The sequence below is a fragment of the Rhagoletis pomonella genome, unplaced genomic scaffold (assembly GCF_013731165.1).
Source record: "Rhagoletis pomonella isolate Grant_MI unplaced genomic scaffold, Rhpom_1.0 Rhpom_scaffold_00007, whole genome shotgun sequence".
Lineage (NCBI taxonomy): Eukaryota > Metazoa > Arthropoda > Insecta > Diptera > Tephritidae > Rhagoletis > Rhagoletis pomonella.
The window spans coordinates 22,822,104-22,838,794 of NW_023458561.1; the positions used below are offsets into that span (position 1 = coordinate 22,822,104).

Here is a 16,691-nt window from a genome sequence, read left to right on the forward strand (position 1 = left end):
ATTTAATGTGGTGAAAATTATTTTAGAAATAGATAGAAAAATACTGAAGCGCGATTGAACACCTCATGTTTAACTGAAATATAAATGTATTAAGAATATTGATTTTATTAATACCCTTTTTTTATTTTACTGTGTCGCAGCGGTTGCACAAATATTTGTAATTTAGTATTGGAGTTAATTGTGAAATATATTAAATGCACAAATTAAATTATGGGAGCGGTTTATTTACATGGAGTTAGCGATAGGGCTGATAGATTTACTTTAAATAAATTGTGAATCTGCGCAAATATCTTTTCAGCATATGAATATACTTCTTAACTTTTTTTTCTCGAAAATTTGCATACAGTCTCGAAATTATGCGAGTAACATTCAAATATCGTTGCTTGGATGAAAAATTGTCGTAAGTGCCATTTTTGTTAACAGTTTTTGGATATCTCCTTTTTTGGTAGTTTGGTACACATTAAGTTAATAATGCAGTCGTACTAAACTAATCAAGGTCTTTCAAACAGTGTCATCTGTTTTTGAATATGTATCCTCTTTTCGAGATATTCAGCCCTATCATGGGTCTCATTTTCCCGAACCGGGTCACTTTTTTACCTTTCGTTTTTGTGTATTCACTACGGGTCACATTAGGTCAAATGATTACTTTTTCTGTGCGAAATTAATAGCAGCTAAAATATAGCATGCTTTTAATATAAAAGGATGGAAACCGTTAAAAAAGTGTAAAGCCAGTAAACAAAATGACTTGGCTTTCGTAAAACAGACTTTTTTATGTTCAAATGATGAGTATATGTGTTTAGGCAGTTCTCGAAAACATTATCCAAATACTCAACCCGGAGGGGGTTAAGCTACATAAATAAAACAAGTATGGTCATATGTACATAAATGGTTTCATCTAGGGATTAAAAAAATATATATTATCGAAGTCCCTTAATAAAAAAAAAAAAACATTTACTACATGTCTCGCAGATATGCCTTGAGGAGAGATTCCTAAAGCAGTTAGTCTTCATAAAACACTTCATTTTCACTTAAGAGTTTTCCCAAATTATCAACCGGTATTATTTATATTCAGAATGGAAATGCTGCATTGTAACACATTTACCAAAAATCGCTGGTAACTTCCTGTTCAAAGCTCTATTCACCTTGAGCTACAAATTTCGAAATTGCAATCCGTAGATTCTCTCAAGGATTTGCCTTTTTGCGAAGGCTGCTCATCAATAGTCTTTGCGAATCGACGCGAGTGTCTTTGTAACATAGCTATGCTACAGGAGATGAAATGTAATCCAAATTGAGGCTGGTATTTTTTTTGCTATCACATACTTCCATTTTCACTATTTATCACCATTAAAATGGACTATTTACCACCATTAAAATGGACTATTTACCACCATTAAAATGCAAGCAAATTTTGACAGCTGCTGTTGTTGTACAGCGCCACTTGCGGCTGGGTAAAATATTTAAATTTAGGCTAAGTTATTTGTAGCGAAAGGGAGGACAGAACCGCAATTTTTGAGCTAGCCAAAAATGCGGATAAAATGTTAGCTTTAGCATTTTAGCGATAGCGAAAGTTAGAATCCGGCTGCTGGTCGACACAGTTGGCTTTGATTTCTAAAACAACTTCATCAGTAAGAAACGGGATAATAATTCCATAATTTTCGTCTTTGTTTGGTAAATAATTGCAAAAAAAGGCGCGTTTTTTCTCCTAAGAGTTTCATGAAACTTTCGCAAATATCAACAGCACCAAATTGTTTTTCAACATGGTTGACAACCGAAGAAAGCCGTTCTATCTTTGAACATCCAAGCAGTCAAACTACGAACATCTCGCCTTTTGTAATAGCATGATAGCCCAGAAAAAACAGTTTTTCTTGAAAACGGCTAAAAACGGCGGTTTAAGTAAATTAAGATCAACCATTACATACCAGTTTATCCATTTCCATTTCCATTTTGTTTGCCGAAAGTTAACAAAATTTTAAAAGCTTACATTAAATCATAAATGAAAATAAATCAGACAATTTTTGAGGTTATGCAAATAAGTCAGTTTTCTTTGCAAACAAATGATAAAAAGTCACTTTTTTTTAAATTAGGACATAGCTTCTCACTTATATTTTTGTTTCCCATTAAAAATGTTCCTTGAGTTATTCGAACTTTATAAAAAAAATGCACTTTAAACTTAAGAAATAAACCGGTTGCGCAAACAACGTGTCAATAACGTTTTGTAAGTGTAACTTTGTTTGATTGCTGTCTAACGGTGATTTTTATTTTACAAAAATAAAGTGAAGTTTCTGTTATTTTGGAGTATTCCCTATAGAATGGCATCAAAAAATAATGTAAAACTGCGTTTACGAAATTGGAATTTCGCACAGCCAAATTAATCATTTGACCTAATGTGCGGGTGGGTGAAAAAATTTCGGAGGATATTGTTTTTGGGCGAAACTTGCGATAAGGCTGATTTAGTAATAAGCAGGGAACGGATTTTTAAGACCTAAAAACCTATAAAAAAGGCAAAATAAAATAACGAAATATACTGGAAAAGGCAAAATAAAATAGCGAAAAAGGCAGGAAAAGGCACTAAGTATTGCAATAAAAGCAAAATAAGGCACTAAAAAAAGACAGAAAATACGAGGAACAATCAAAAAATACATTTATTTTAGAAATGTTTATATTACAAGTAAAAAGAGAAAAACTATGAACTAATTTCATTATATGAAAAATTTGTACTTTGAATCTTTGACTATTCTATCCTTTCGATTTTCTAACTCATAAAACTTTAGTCTGTATAGTTGTAGTAACATTGAACCACAAGATGCATTTTGAAGTTTTCCGGCAGCATTTTCATTCGATTTTCGCGAAGAAAAGCCTTGAATATACTAAATGTGCGCTCGACGTATGTTGATACAAGTGGAGCCCAATTTAAATATGGAACGTTTGAAACGTTCATATTATCAGGAATAAGGGCGTTTTCCTCGCCCTTTACAATTTTATCCACTCCCCTTATTGTCTCCAAGCCTACGTTAGCTGAGAAAACGGCTTTGAATTTTTCCAACACCAATTTGGCAAGAGGTGCCTGCGCTTCTATAAGCTGCATGGGCATGAGTATATTTTTTAATCTTAAAAAAAAAAACTGTAAATGCTATAATCATCTTTTTAAAGGTAGAAAAGGCAAAAAAAGGCAACATCAAATGTGTATATATGGAATCAGGGAAAGCTAAATCGTGGACATTCTTAATCGAATATACTATATCTCTTTAGCAGAAAAAAGGCAACTTCCATAAAATCCGTTCCCTGGTAATAAGTATCGTTAATTAAGTGAAAAATTGTATCATTCAAAGTAACTACAAAATTGGTGATAATCTTATCAAACAATAACAAACCCTTTTTGAAAAAAACCTTTAGAAAAAATATTAATATAAATAAGAAAACATTTTCTCAAATTTACTAAATTTAAGAAAATAACTTTACTCATGCTAAGAATATGGTTTGTTAATTTACCTAAACTTAAAAAACAGAAACAAAACACCGCTGAAAATAAATTAGAGAATACTGTCTTAAATGAAGTCAGAAGTTTCTTATTTTATTTTCTTAAAACGTTTTGCAGGCGCCTAAGAAACTTATACAAATAAATATTTACAAACACTAGCCACGATTTCCACAGGAATTTGAACTGTTTGATTTTTCAAAAATAAGGAGACACGTATTTTTTTATTTTGAAATCGGGTAATATTTACCCGTGCCGCCGGGGATAAAATTTTTATAAAATCGTTAAAAATAAATATTTTTTGATCGATCAAGACTATTTCCCATCAGAAGTCTTCAAAAAATAATACCGTGCTTATTTAACTTAAAAGTTTTACTAAGCGTGTTTTAATACCCGATAATCCTATCTGTTATATACCAAAATTTGTTATTTTATTTTTTCTTAACCACGTCACACACGAACAGATCAATAGATGTGTTTATTTTTTTTTTAATTTCTTTCTATTATTTCTGTGGATATGTGGTAGATAGCTTTGAAAAACAGGGTTGCCAGACATTTGAAAACTCAAGATTATTTAAAGGCTCAATAAAATAATTAAGCTTCTTCACCAAAACTAAAAGCATTTGAAGAGATTTAAAAACATTTTTGTACAGGCTGCCACCCTTTTATAAAATACTTCAACGGTTATTCAAACTTTAGCTAACTTAATACCATAATTTGGGTATCAAATATTAGGTTTAGGTGTTTCCAACAAAGGGGTTTGAAAAAAAAATACTTTAACACACATATATTTTTTTTTGGATAGGGTTGCCATTTATCTATACTAAAAAATTTCAAATCATGCTACATGCGTACATATACATATGTACCGTGTTCCTTTTCTTTGCATTCACATAATCTACACAACATATGTAACGTGACGTTTGTTAATAAACCAGCGAAAATTATGTGTCCGAATAAAAACTGTCGAGTCATGCGAAGGTTCAAACCAATTGAGAATTGCCCATATACCTTCTCTACCATGTCAAATTATCGAATGTGCAAAAATGCATATTGCATCATTTCTCTTACCTTAAAGTAATCAGGGTGTTTTCTCCATTTGCACCACTTTTTTTAAATTAATCATTCTTCAAAACGAGATCTAAAAAAAATTTCTCTGATGCCCACAAATCCAGATATAACCTAGCAAAAACTTTCTCGTTTACCCACTGCATTACAGGTATTGCAGTTGGAAAGCATTTTTACATTTTCTCGCTTACCTGCAATGACATGCCCAGGTTAAAGTAATGTGCTTTGTATGTTGGTCTGTACCCGGTAAGAAAATTTTCGGACTAATCACAAAAAGAGTAGTCCTGACTTAGGGCCAATTTCAGATAAAAATTTAAATGCCACTTAAGTTTAATTTTAGATTGGTATTGTAAATTCCATTTCAAATCACCTTTACTTAAATATGCCAAATAATATGCCAAAGGCGTATTGCAAATGCCTGTGTAATGTACATAAATACAAGGGAAAGTAAAATTTCCTGCATTTCGCCCACATATTTCTTCTATTGCTTTTGTCCGTTAATCCACTGAAAGTATTAAACGAATTTTCATTTCTTAAGTTTTGCACATTTCTATTGACGGTTTGCATGCATATGTTAAAGAAATTATTCTACATACGAATATATTGCCATATACATATGTATACTCGTGTACGTTGATACATACATACATATGTACGTATTTCTTAGTTATGCAAATTCAACTATTTCTGATTTGAGACACCTGATAATATTTTGTCTAGACGTGATAATTGCAAAAAAGCCGAATTGTTTAGTTACTTGTTTTTTAAAGAGGACTATCCGAACAGCAATTTTAGGTAAATTGAAGGCTAAGCTGAAATACGAATTCCGTTTTTTAAAAGGAAAAAGAGAAATCGTCAAACGTTAAACTACTTAAATGGACATTTTTAAAATTTTATCTTTTATTGTAAGTCGCTTTTATATTTATAAAATGCTTAGGAAAAAACATCAAAAGCCTTTGATCAAATCCACCTTGTCCCATCAGTAGTTGTCTCCTCGTAAAGGCCATTAACATAATTAGCCGTACCTATCAAGAAAAATGAAATTGTATCCGTTTATCCATGCAGACGTACTAACCTCTATTTTCTTGTATATGTATGCACATTAGGGTGATCTAAAAATACATGTAAAAAAAAGTAAAGTCGGAATTTGTATGCTCTCACCCCGAGGAATTTGAAATCAAAAAATATGTAGAGGTTGCGCAAACTGCTCAAAGTTTTCCGTGTATTTTATATGAACACATGAAAATTTTATAGAAATTTTGAAAACCAAATTTAGCATTTTCTAGGATTTTTAGGGGTCCCATAAAACATAGTTAATATTAAAAAATTTTTGAAATAATTGGGCATTTATTTTTTAATTAATCTGAACGTAACTTTTTAAAATTGTGGCCACCCTTTAAGAAAAAACTTTAACTGGCTTATAAACTTGGAAAGTTGTAAAGAAAAAATTTAAAGCAGCAAGATATAAAAGAATGGGTATAATTTTTCGGTATAGGAAAATCCTAGGGGATCAGGGTATTAAAATTCCGACTATACTTTTTTTTTTTGACCACCCTAATGTATGTACATACATACGTGCATACACATGTAGATGCATACATACATAAGTACCCGAATGTATTTACATCAGTACAAAGTATCTTCACACGATTTACACTCATCCTCATGTAATAAACTACGATTGACTGTCTCGCATCTGGCAGCACCATTGGGTTTTGGTTAAAAGTAAAAGTTGTTGCCGCTGTATTGGCCGTGCTTAATGTATACTTTTAGCATTTTTTTCGCGATTATCTTCGTTGCTAAAATTTACGCTAAAAGCTTTTCTTTGGCGGTCTGATACATTTAGTTTGTAGTCAGATTTATAGTTTGTAAAAATATGTTTATATGCGTGGCTATTCGTAGGTGATATTTACACAATTTAAAAGTTTTTTATGTGCAGTCATGGAATGCGGTTCGCGCGAAAATCGTCGTAATTGACCTAAAAAAAGCAACTCCGAAAAACCCGAAATACTTCGGATGTTGCGGTCATTGAAAATCTATCCAAATTTTGTGTATCATACCGAGAAGTTATTGAAAGAATCTGCTCGGATAGTCCAGCGTGAAAAATCTGGCCAACTCCGCCCTGTGCGTACGCCAAAAGCCATTAAAGCGGTATATAATAGCTCGGATCGAATACTTTTCGTGTAAAATCCCTAAAAAATGTCAAACAGCAAAATTTCTCTCTGAAGTGAGAGTAAAAAGTGAATAATAACAAAAAGTACGGGAACAAAAAAGCATTTTTCCTGTAAAAACGTCAACCAGTGATCGCTTGACACTATTCATGATTTTACCAGAAGAAAAAGTTCGGGTAAAATCTTGCAACTTCATTCTCTACACAACTCTCTGTAAGTTCGTGTAAAAACCTGTAAGTTCATGGAGTACTGGATCAGAGCTAATATCAGCAACAACAGCATGACGCACATCACAAAACGTGATTTGGGACTGAGCGCATATAAGAGACACACCAATTGGTGAAACAAAGGCCCCATATTATGAGCAGTGATCGGACTTTAAAAAAATTTTGTGTGGTAGAAATTGGAAAAAAATGTGGTACTTCTCTGGGTTTGGATCAAACTTAGTACAAAAATTAAAAAAATCCTGCAAGGTTTCACCTAAATTGGAAACTTTTTAATTAGACTCAAAAAAAAAAATTTAATTTTACTATAATAAAGTGCAAGATTGAAGTTGCTAAAAATTGCGTTGACTTTAGGCAATTTTTTTCCTTGACAGTGTAAAGTAGTTCCTTCCATATCAAGATATTTTTCAAACATATTTTAAGAGATTTCTGCAACCTTGCGGAGTGCAGCCAGCTTTTCTTTTTATCACATCACGATGTAGCGAACAAATGTGCCACGTTCCAGAAACCGCTACTTGAGATTTGCCGATTTTGACAATTCTCAAGTAAAAGTAAACAACGTCTCAGAGACTTTAGATGCACTTAAATTTGCTAATACTTTCACAAAAATAGCCGTTTTTTAAGACATTCGCTATTAATTCTTTTTATAAATCATATATTTTGCAATTTAACACAATAAAACCACGTTTCCTGTCGAAAAATGTATTACTGCGAAAATTTACTATTTTACAGTTTATTTTATCCTCCCATTCGGCTTTGTTTACTTTTACTTGAGAAATTTCATCGTCGCTGGGAATGCGGAATCTTTTATTATATCATTCTCGTTACCATATAGTGTTTAGTGTTGTACAATTTTTGCTCTTAAAATTAAGAAAATTATGTCGAGTAAAAATAAAACTACTCAAAACCCCGAATATGTGGTAGATTTCAGACCTTTAGTGGTAGGTGTGGTAGATGCTCAAAAAAGTGGCAGATCTACCACAATGTGGTAGAAGTCCGATCACTGATTATGAGTTGCATTCGATCTTCGACTGTGGTCGAATGTGCTGATCGAACGAATTTTAATTTTGTATGACGAGGAATAGCGCTAAATAGTGTGCTTATACATATTTATGTAAATGTGTAAAAAAGAAAACGAGTTCATACAAATTTGGTAAAAATTAGCACAACGGAGTTCTCGTTCGTGGATTCAGAGTCAGAAAATGAGAGTTTAGTGAACTGGCCAGGAGCAGAAAACGTTTAAGTAGAGTCTTTCGAATGTATTTGGACATACAATATATATTTAAGAAAATTTATTAAAAACTTCCGACTGTCTAAAGAGGCTTTTGTAGACCTGCTGCCCGCTACACAAAACCTGCTGCGGCAATGCTTTCGAGCCAAATCTATTTAAAATATTTTAAAATTATCAACAGCTCTACGATTTTGTTCTCAGAGATCGTGCCAACTGAGTATTGCGATTTTCCTTCATAAGTGAAACCTGAATTTCGAGCTTGTGTTTAATATTCACGACGTTAGACCTGCATGAAATTTATAAAAAAAAATTTAAAATTAGTGTCCAGCCGCCAAACGCAAAATCATACATTCTTCACAATTTTCTAACACTTCGACACATCATCGAAAGCAAAATTCTGTTCGGCAGAAAATTCGATACTCAACGAAAATTTCGACACGGTTGCATAGCTCATAATACGAATTTCTCATTCGATCTTCGATAACCAGCGAAGATCGAAAATCGAATTCCACTCATAATAAGGACCAAAACGCATGTAGGTCAAAATCCAAAGCCTTGCTTCGCCAGTACGCGAAAAACAGTCACAGATGAATTCTGTTTACTTATCGTCGCCTGGGTAAAAGATTGTCGTATGTTAATTTCGGTAGGTTGTGGGGAATCGCGATTGAAGTTTGGAATAAAATTTCTCAAAAACGCGAAGATAGATTTTCTCCAAAAACTCTACGTTGTATGAAATACGACGCAATGTGATCAAAATTTCTACTAAATTAACGACACTTTTTACTCAATATCTGGGAAACTAAAGGATTATTGATTAGTTTAATATGACTGCATCACTAACAAAATTTTTACTAAATTATCGAAAAAACTGCATCTAGAACTAAAAATCGTCAAAATAGCGATTACGACAATCTTCTATGAGAATTTTTTCACTGTGGAAGAATCGTTCAATAAACAGAGTGGTAGGGTACATATATGCTGCGTCATTACGAACTCCTAACTCGCTCCGTGGGTTCAACGCGGCGTTATTTGTTTTTCAACAAGTACTTAATTGAGTAGGGACAATGCTTTTTCGCTTTTTATTCTGGATTATTTTACTTTTATTTAACTTCCATTATTTTTCAATTAAGATTTGTACACTTTTTGTTGGGTCATTGGTACAAAATGAAAAAAGTTGGACAAAAATTTTAAACAAAAATTTTGAATTAGTTGTGCATATTTATTTTGCTTAGGTTGAAGTACATATTTACATAGACTGAACAAAGTTACAATGAAAACTAAACTTACTTAAGTAAGTTACATTAGATTAAAATTAATGTAGAGTTAAAAATTGGAGCATGTAAACGAACGATCTATATATTAAAGTAAAATTAATAAATAAAGGTGGATATGAAAATAACAGTGTATGTTGTGTGTCACGCTTAAGAACATAGTGAGGCTTTAAGTAAAATTCATTTATTATAAGATCCCTATATTTAGTTCATGCACGCAGATACCTACCTATATAGCTTTACATATTTAGAGCCGCCCAGAATGTTTATAAGTTCTTGAAAATGGGGCGCAAACCAATGAAATGATGAATGTTTTCTGCTTCTCCCAAGTTTCAGATTAAACAATTCTCAGAGGATACATTTTTGAATGCTCTGGAATCGAGATCCACCAGGCAGATGATCGTGGAAATCATTTAAGTATAAAGAAAACAGTACCAAACTTAGTTGGCAATCAAATTCATACTCACGGAGAAAAATGGGCGTCTTTGGAAAATAGGCGTGGCACCTCCCATATTAACTTAAACTTTCATATCTCTTCAAATATTTGGGGTAGAGTACCCAAGCTTGGCATGGAGATATGTATGTATGTGAAATAAATCTCATACCCATAGCGAAAAGTGAGAGATATTGGACAAGAGGCGTGGCAACTCCCATGCAAATTGATTTTTTTAGAGAACTGGAACTTAGCACCGAGATGTGTATACAAAATTAATTATATGCTCATGGAGAAATATTGCGATTTTCCGAAAACGGGACGTGGTACCTCCCGTACAAATTTACTGTTTTATACTGCATATCTCTAAAGGCGCTTATGGTAGAGTACTGGGACTTGGCATTGGGATATATAAAATCAATTTCATTCTTATGGAAGAAAATTAGGTGTATAAGAAAGGGGGGCGTGGCACTTCACGTACAAATTGACTGTTTCTTAGCACATATCCCTGAAAGCGTTTGTGAAAGAATACTGGAACTTGAGTTATGTATGTATATAAAATTTATCCATTTTTCAAAGGAAAAATTGTGAGTTATTAGAAAAGGAGACCTCCCATACATTCTAAAATTTGCATAATACATATCTACTTTTAGATATAAATCCGTATGTGGGTACCCAGGTACCCCGGTTGGACTAAAACGTTAATTAATTTAGTTGGGTACACCAGCGTTAAACAAGTAAAAAAGTCTAAGTTCGGGCGGAGCCGAACATTAAATACCCGGCGCAAGCACTAAATATAGTTTTTTCACCTTTCCGAAAACTACCGCTACATGGTAAATATCTTCGATAGAACGTCCTGATAAACTTGTATATAATTATATGTGGGCTGTATCACGCCCATTTTCAAAATTTACCTTAATAATGTTAGTTCTTTTCAAGAGATTGTTGTTAATATAAATTTTGAGTAAATTGACGTCCTTGAATTTCGAAATATCAAGTTTCAAGCATTTCTGAAATGTGCCCTTATATCAAAAGTGGGCGAAATTTTAGTCCGATTTGAATAATTTTCAACGTTTTGCTTTTATCTGGCTAGAACAATAATCGTACCGAGTTTGGAACAAATTGGTAGAACGGTTACCGAGATACCTAAATGTGGTCATTAGTGGGCGGTGCCACGCCACGGTTACCAAGTTACACAAATGTAATCATAAGTGGGCGTGGCTAAGCCCATTTTCCAGAAATTTATTATAGTCTTTATTTTCGTATAAAAATCATTGTAAATATCAGTAGTTACTAAAATATCGCAATTTTCTTACTTCTGAAAACTACCGTTATATGGGAGGTAGGCGTAGTCATTTTCCGATTTTGCCTATTTTCAATACCATCCGTCCTACGCCGAAAAGAAGTAAACAGACCAAGTTTCGTTCAGATATCTCCATTTTTACTCGAGTTATCGTGTGCACAGATGGACAGACAGGCAGACGGACGGACAGGCAGTCACCACTTAATCGATTTTTTTTTCTCATTCTGATCATTTATGTATCCATTTGTCTATATCTATCTCGATTCGTTTTGGCTGTTACAAACAACCGCTATGTGAACAAAGTTCCAATACCCTTGTGCCCATCTGACATCATATTCGAAATCAGCGACCACAAAAACCCCCATTCAAATTAATTTAGTTACTTCTGGACATTTGGCCAGCAAATAGTAGTCGCCAGACCATAGCGCATTGCATCAGTTAAAGCCGCTTACATATTGCACACCATCTGCAAAAGTGACACAAATCAAAACAACACGTTCGTCAGAAAATGCGAAAAACTATTTCGTAGCACATGCTAATCATATGGCCAAGGGAGACTTTATCTTATCAAATTATAACAAAAATTAGGTCCAAATTTTGCTTAAAAATAAATACATTCTCTGTATGCGTTTTTAGTGCATAATTTCAGAAATGCAAAATTTTGAGATATGTCGCTTTTGAAGATCGTGTGCGATATGCGGATATACCAAGCGGTTTTTTATTAAACAATTTTTAAAAAATTTATTGAGCAATTATAATTGTATTTTTATTCGCATTTTCTAACACCAAAAAAGTAATTGCCTCCCATTAATGAGCAAATTATCAAAATTGAATCATCGCAGGCGTGATTCAATATAATGAAGCTGAAACGCGAAAGCATATGGCACTTTTTATACAAATTAATTAATTAATTATAATGAAATTTGCTATAAAAATCCGCTTTTGCAAGCCATGAAAATCAGTTGAAATTCGTTATTTGTAGTGACTAAAATATGAAGGCAAGCTTTGTGTATTTTGCAGTGATTTGCGTATTTGTGGTACGTAAAAATTTCAGAGAAAATTTAGAAACTGGATTTACCTCATCGTTTTCGATTACAGCACTATGCGAATGCGCAGGATACTACAAGTGTGGATTGCACCAAAAAGCCACGTCATGTTGTGAGTGAACTTTATTTTAGCAGAATTTTTTATGAAATGTGCAAACGAACCGAACTAACAATTTACACCCAATGAAAACAGCCTCCACACATGTGCTGCCCAGTGCCTGACCTCACCACCGATGAACTAATGCAGAAATGCGCCCAATTCGCCGGACCACCACCGCCGCGACCACCTTCCAGTGAAGAACCACCAATGCGTGGACATCCACATCCACATGGACCACATATGCATCCTGTAAGCGACCATTTGTGCATTTGGGGACACATTTTTATGCATCGTATTTATGTATATATTTTAAAACGTGTTAACTTTTTTCGCTTCTTTTTGTTTGTATATTCAGTGTTTCATGGAATGCATCTTCAATCAAACTGAAGTCATTGGCGAGGATGGTGAACTCAATGCGGATAAATTTGAGCAGCTGCTAAACACAGTTGTAAAGGACGATAGGGAAATGGCTATAATTATGAAAGAATCATTCAATGCTTGCTCTGCCAACGCCAACGAGTTGAAGACGAAAATCGCCGAAGAGATTGAAAAAAATCCGGAGTTTTCCAAACAAAAATTCCAACCCCTCTGTTCGCCTTTTAGTGCTATGACAATGGGTTGTATCAAAATGCAGACATTCCAGAATTGCCCATCATCTACATGGAATGATAATGAAGAATGCAATGCTTTCCGTAAATTTATTATGGAATGCAAAAAGCCTAAGTAAGGGCTGTTTTCCTACAAATACACATATGCATATATAAGTATGTATATACAGTGACGAGCAAAACTGTAACATGATTAAACACTTTTTATTTCAGCCACCGCTATCTTTCATAGTTCTAACGACTTTCATACTTTTGTTGTATATTCTTATTGGTACACCCCTACTCCCTATCTCACAAAGATTTGAAGTCAATCCAACAGCAATAATAAAACCAGCAGGCAAAAATGTAAATTAAGGCAGATGTTACACTTTTGCACTCACTCTCAGTTTTGCATTTTACAGTTATCTTTTCATTAGTTGGAAGTCAGATGGCTTTTTCCTGTATTGTAATTTCCCTGCAAAAATCGTTGGACCATGTACTCTATTTGTGGTAAATTGGAGTACTTACAAAAGTGTTCCTCTGTCATGCTGTAACGGACCAACTCGTGTCTCTGCGCCAGCTTATTGTTTGTTATCCGATCACTGCTCGTGTTTTAACGAAACGTGATTGAAGTTGAGCATTTGAAAGCACATTTGCATGTCTGGCTGTAGCTGAACGTGTAGAGATGCTCGCTGTTAGTTCTTAGCTCCCAGCATGCTCGGGTTCGAATACCGTCAGAGGCAACATGTAATTTTTAATTTTTGTCTTGGTTTTTATTAATTTCGAAAAAGCATTTGAGAAGTGAAGAACAAAAGCGTGTACAAACGAAAAAATATAACAACAATGCCCATTGTTAATATGTTGGAGTAGTTTTGTGCTACTCTGATGTAATGCAGGGATGGAGTATATGGTCCTGCCCTAGGACATCGCAATGTTAATTGGACCATATTTTTTATATGAATTGTGGTTAATTTTGGAGTACTCTTTGGTCCTTAGGGAGTACTCTTTACACGCATGCATGGAGTAGTCGCGATTTTTGCAGGGTTATTCAAGAAGTGGTTACCAGTAAATAATATGGTTAATCAGGAAACATAAATGTAAATAATAGATTTACTGCGAAGAGGCGGGACCGCAGGGAAAGTGGCCAAAAATTCTGGAGTTTGCCACATGAAAATGTTAAGACTGAGAAAAAATATAGCCTAAAGTGTTACTAAGGACAAAGGAAGTCTGTCAAAATATATTACAGTCCGATATCTTGTGAACTTAGTAGCAAGTAGCGCTGCAGGCACTACTACAAAAGCGCTTAAGGTATTAAAATTGAATGCAAATCAGTAGATAGTGAGGCGAAAAATTGCCAAATTGAGCACAATGGATCATAAAAGAAGAAAAAAGCAAATTTGATCAAAATACAAGTGCGAGTGTGGCAGCGTTTTGCTGCATCGCACGAAAACCGGACCGCTGCCTATTGGAATTTTTAAGATTTAATTGAGGGTTATTTGGTCTGACAAGACTAAGTTAATCGCTTTGAATCAGATGGCCGGGCATGGTATTGCATCAAAGGCCCAAATTAAGCCTACGCGCATCATGTAAGGCAAACTGTGAATCACAGTGGTCGGTCAATAATAGTTTGGGGTTGTATTTCAAAAATGTTGTTGATCCGTTTGTAAACATTATGCGTAAGGAACAGTATCTGTTCATATTTCAACAAAATTTGCAAGATGTAGTCGAAAAAATTAGAGTTTCTGCTGAAAAAGCAACCAAAACACACTGCACATGTTCGCAAAGACTGGAACAAAAGCAAAAATTTGCAAATTTGAAATGACCTCCACAATCCGAGGACATGAACCTCATAGAGAGTTTGCGAAATCAACTAAAAGCGCATCTTACTAAGTATCCAAGTCCGTCCAATGGAGTACATGAGCTGTGAAAGCACACCAAGGATATATGGGAGGCTATACCTCCAGAATTTTTGCAGACATACACATTAGGTATGCCAAATTGCAACCAGGAACTAAATAAAGCAAAAGCATACTGAACATTGTGTTAATAATTCTTTTTTTTTTTGTGAAAATTGTCAAAAAGTTATTAAAAATATATGAGTGCAAAACTGTAACATTTGCCTTAATTTACATTTTTGTCTGCTGGTTTTGTTAATGTTGTTGAATTGACTTCAAATCGTTATGACAGAGGAAGCAAAGATGTACCAATAAAAATATACAACAACAGTATGAATGTCGTTAGAACTTGGAAATATAGCGACAGCTGAAATAAAAAGTGTTACTCCATGTTACAGTTTTGCTCGTCACTGTATATTCTTACGCATCATGTTAAATATGTATTTGCATATGTTTTTGTAAGTACTTTGTGGGCGCAATAAAAATAATTTGTTCATATTATAAAGTAAGAAATGTTTTTGATTAACTGATAACACAGTTCTGCAACCTAATCTAGGGGGAGCGTTCATGTTTGTAGGGTATATTTATGTGCATATTTAAATAGCTAACTCCAAATGCATCTTTAATTTTTTGAAAAGTGTGCGATTCTCCCACTTAGTGATATTTTAAGTATCTGGTAAACGATGAAGATAATTCTCATGAGAACAGGAATTCGCACTCATGGTAATGGATATTTACTCCCATCGTAGAGTAAAATCATCCATTCTCATTACAAATTAGCTAGTTAGAATGAGAGAGTGAATTCCTATTCCCATGAGAATTATTCGCAACGTTTACCAGAACCTGTAACCCCGTCGCAATTTGCATTTCGTACAGATTGACGAAGCGGCTTTCGATGTACACCAGTGATTCCCAAAGTGGTCCAGGTGGACCCCCAGGGGTCCACGGGAGACTCGAAAAAAATATGGGGTCCACGAGTAAATAAACAAAATGGTTGCTTGATAGCCTATTTATTTAACTTAAATTTTTTGAGTGGTGTATAGTGCTCTTGAAGCACTGGTGAACTTACCGCCTCCTGCAGACTAAAAAGTAACGGATGTTGGTAGTACACTGAGTGAGGCGATGTGGAAATTGCCAGCGGCAGATATTTGAGCACTTGTGTCTTTTGAATGCTACATGATAGTACGTTGAAGAGATTCTAGAGAGAGAGAGAGTTCGATGAGGGGAAATGCTGGTATAATTCCAGCACTCGTACATTGTCGAATCTACACTGATGGCTCCAAAATAGACTCAGGGTCAGGATCTGGAGTATTTTTCGAGGTTAATGGGGATAAGCTTTACTTTTATCTTGGCGAATATGTTTCAGTCTTCCAGGCTGAGGTATTTGCAATCCCCAAAGCCATAGACTACGTGGTGGAAAATAGGTGGAGGGGAAGGAGTTTACGTATCTACAGGTACAGCCAAGCTGCACTTAAGGCTATTGGTCAGACCTCTATCTAAGTACTTTCAAACTAGTTCGGCAATGCAAGTCTCCACTAAATTATGTTGGCTTTACTCTGCGTGCCTGAAAATGAGACATCTGACTCCCCCACTTCGACCATCGAAGCCACCATCAGAAACAGGTGGACAAAACTCATGTTGCCTTCAATCTCAGAAGGTCTATCTACGTGGCACAAACACCTGACTGTGATAAAAGGCATAAATGACAACTCCATTTGCCCATCCTGCTTTGAAGAGGATGAGACGGTGGAACACTTCTTGAGCTTCTTGTTTGCTTGTTTGTTTATCGTCGCTTTATCTAGATTCGGTCTTTTCTTTTTTGTTAGTTTCTGAATTTAAAGTTTGGCGTCAAAAGCTTTGCTTTGTTTGAAGTTTCGTGATTTAAAA

At 34.5% G+C, this 16,691-nt stretch overlaps 1 protein-coding gene across 1 annotated transcript; it reads left to right on the forward strand.

Annotated features, from left to right (window-relative positions):
- The first annotated feature begins 12,138 nt into the window (after positions 1–12,138).
- On the forward strand, positions 12,139–13,280 carry LOC118743659 (general odorant-binding protein 68). Its single transcript, XM_036476424.1, has 4 exons — positions 12,139–12,213; positions 12,275–12,334; positions 12,416–12,571; positions 12,678–13,280. Exons 1-4 carry the CDS (start codon positions 12,169–12,171, stop codon positions 13,047–13,049), a joined length of 633 nt encoding a protein of 210 aa, XP_036332317.1. The 5' UTR covers positions 12,139–12,168; the 3' UTR covers positions 13,050–13,280.
- The last annotated feature ends 3,411 nt before the right edge of the window (positions 13,281–16,691 follow it).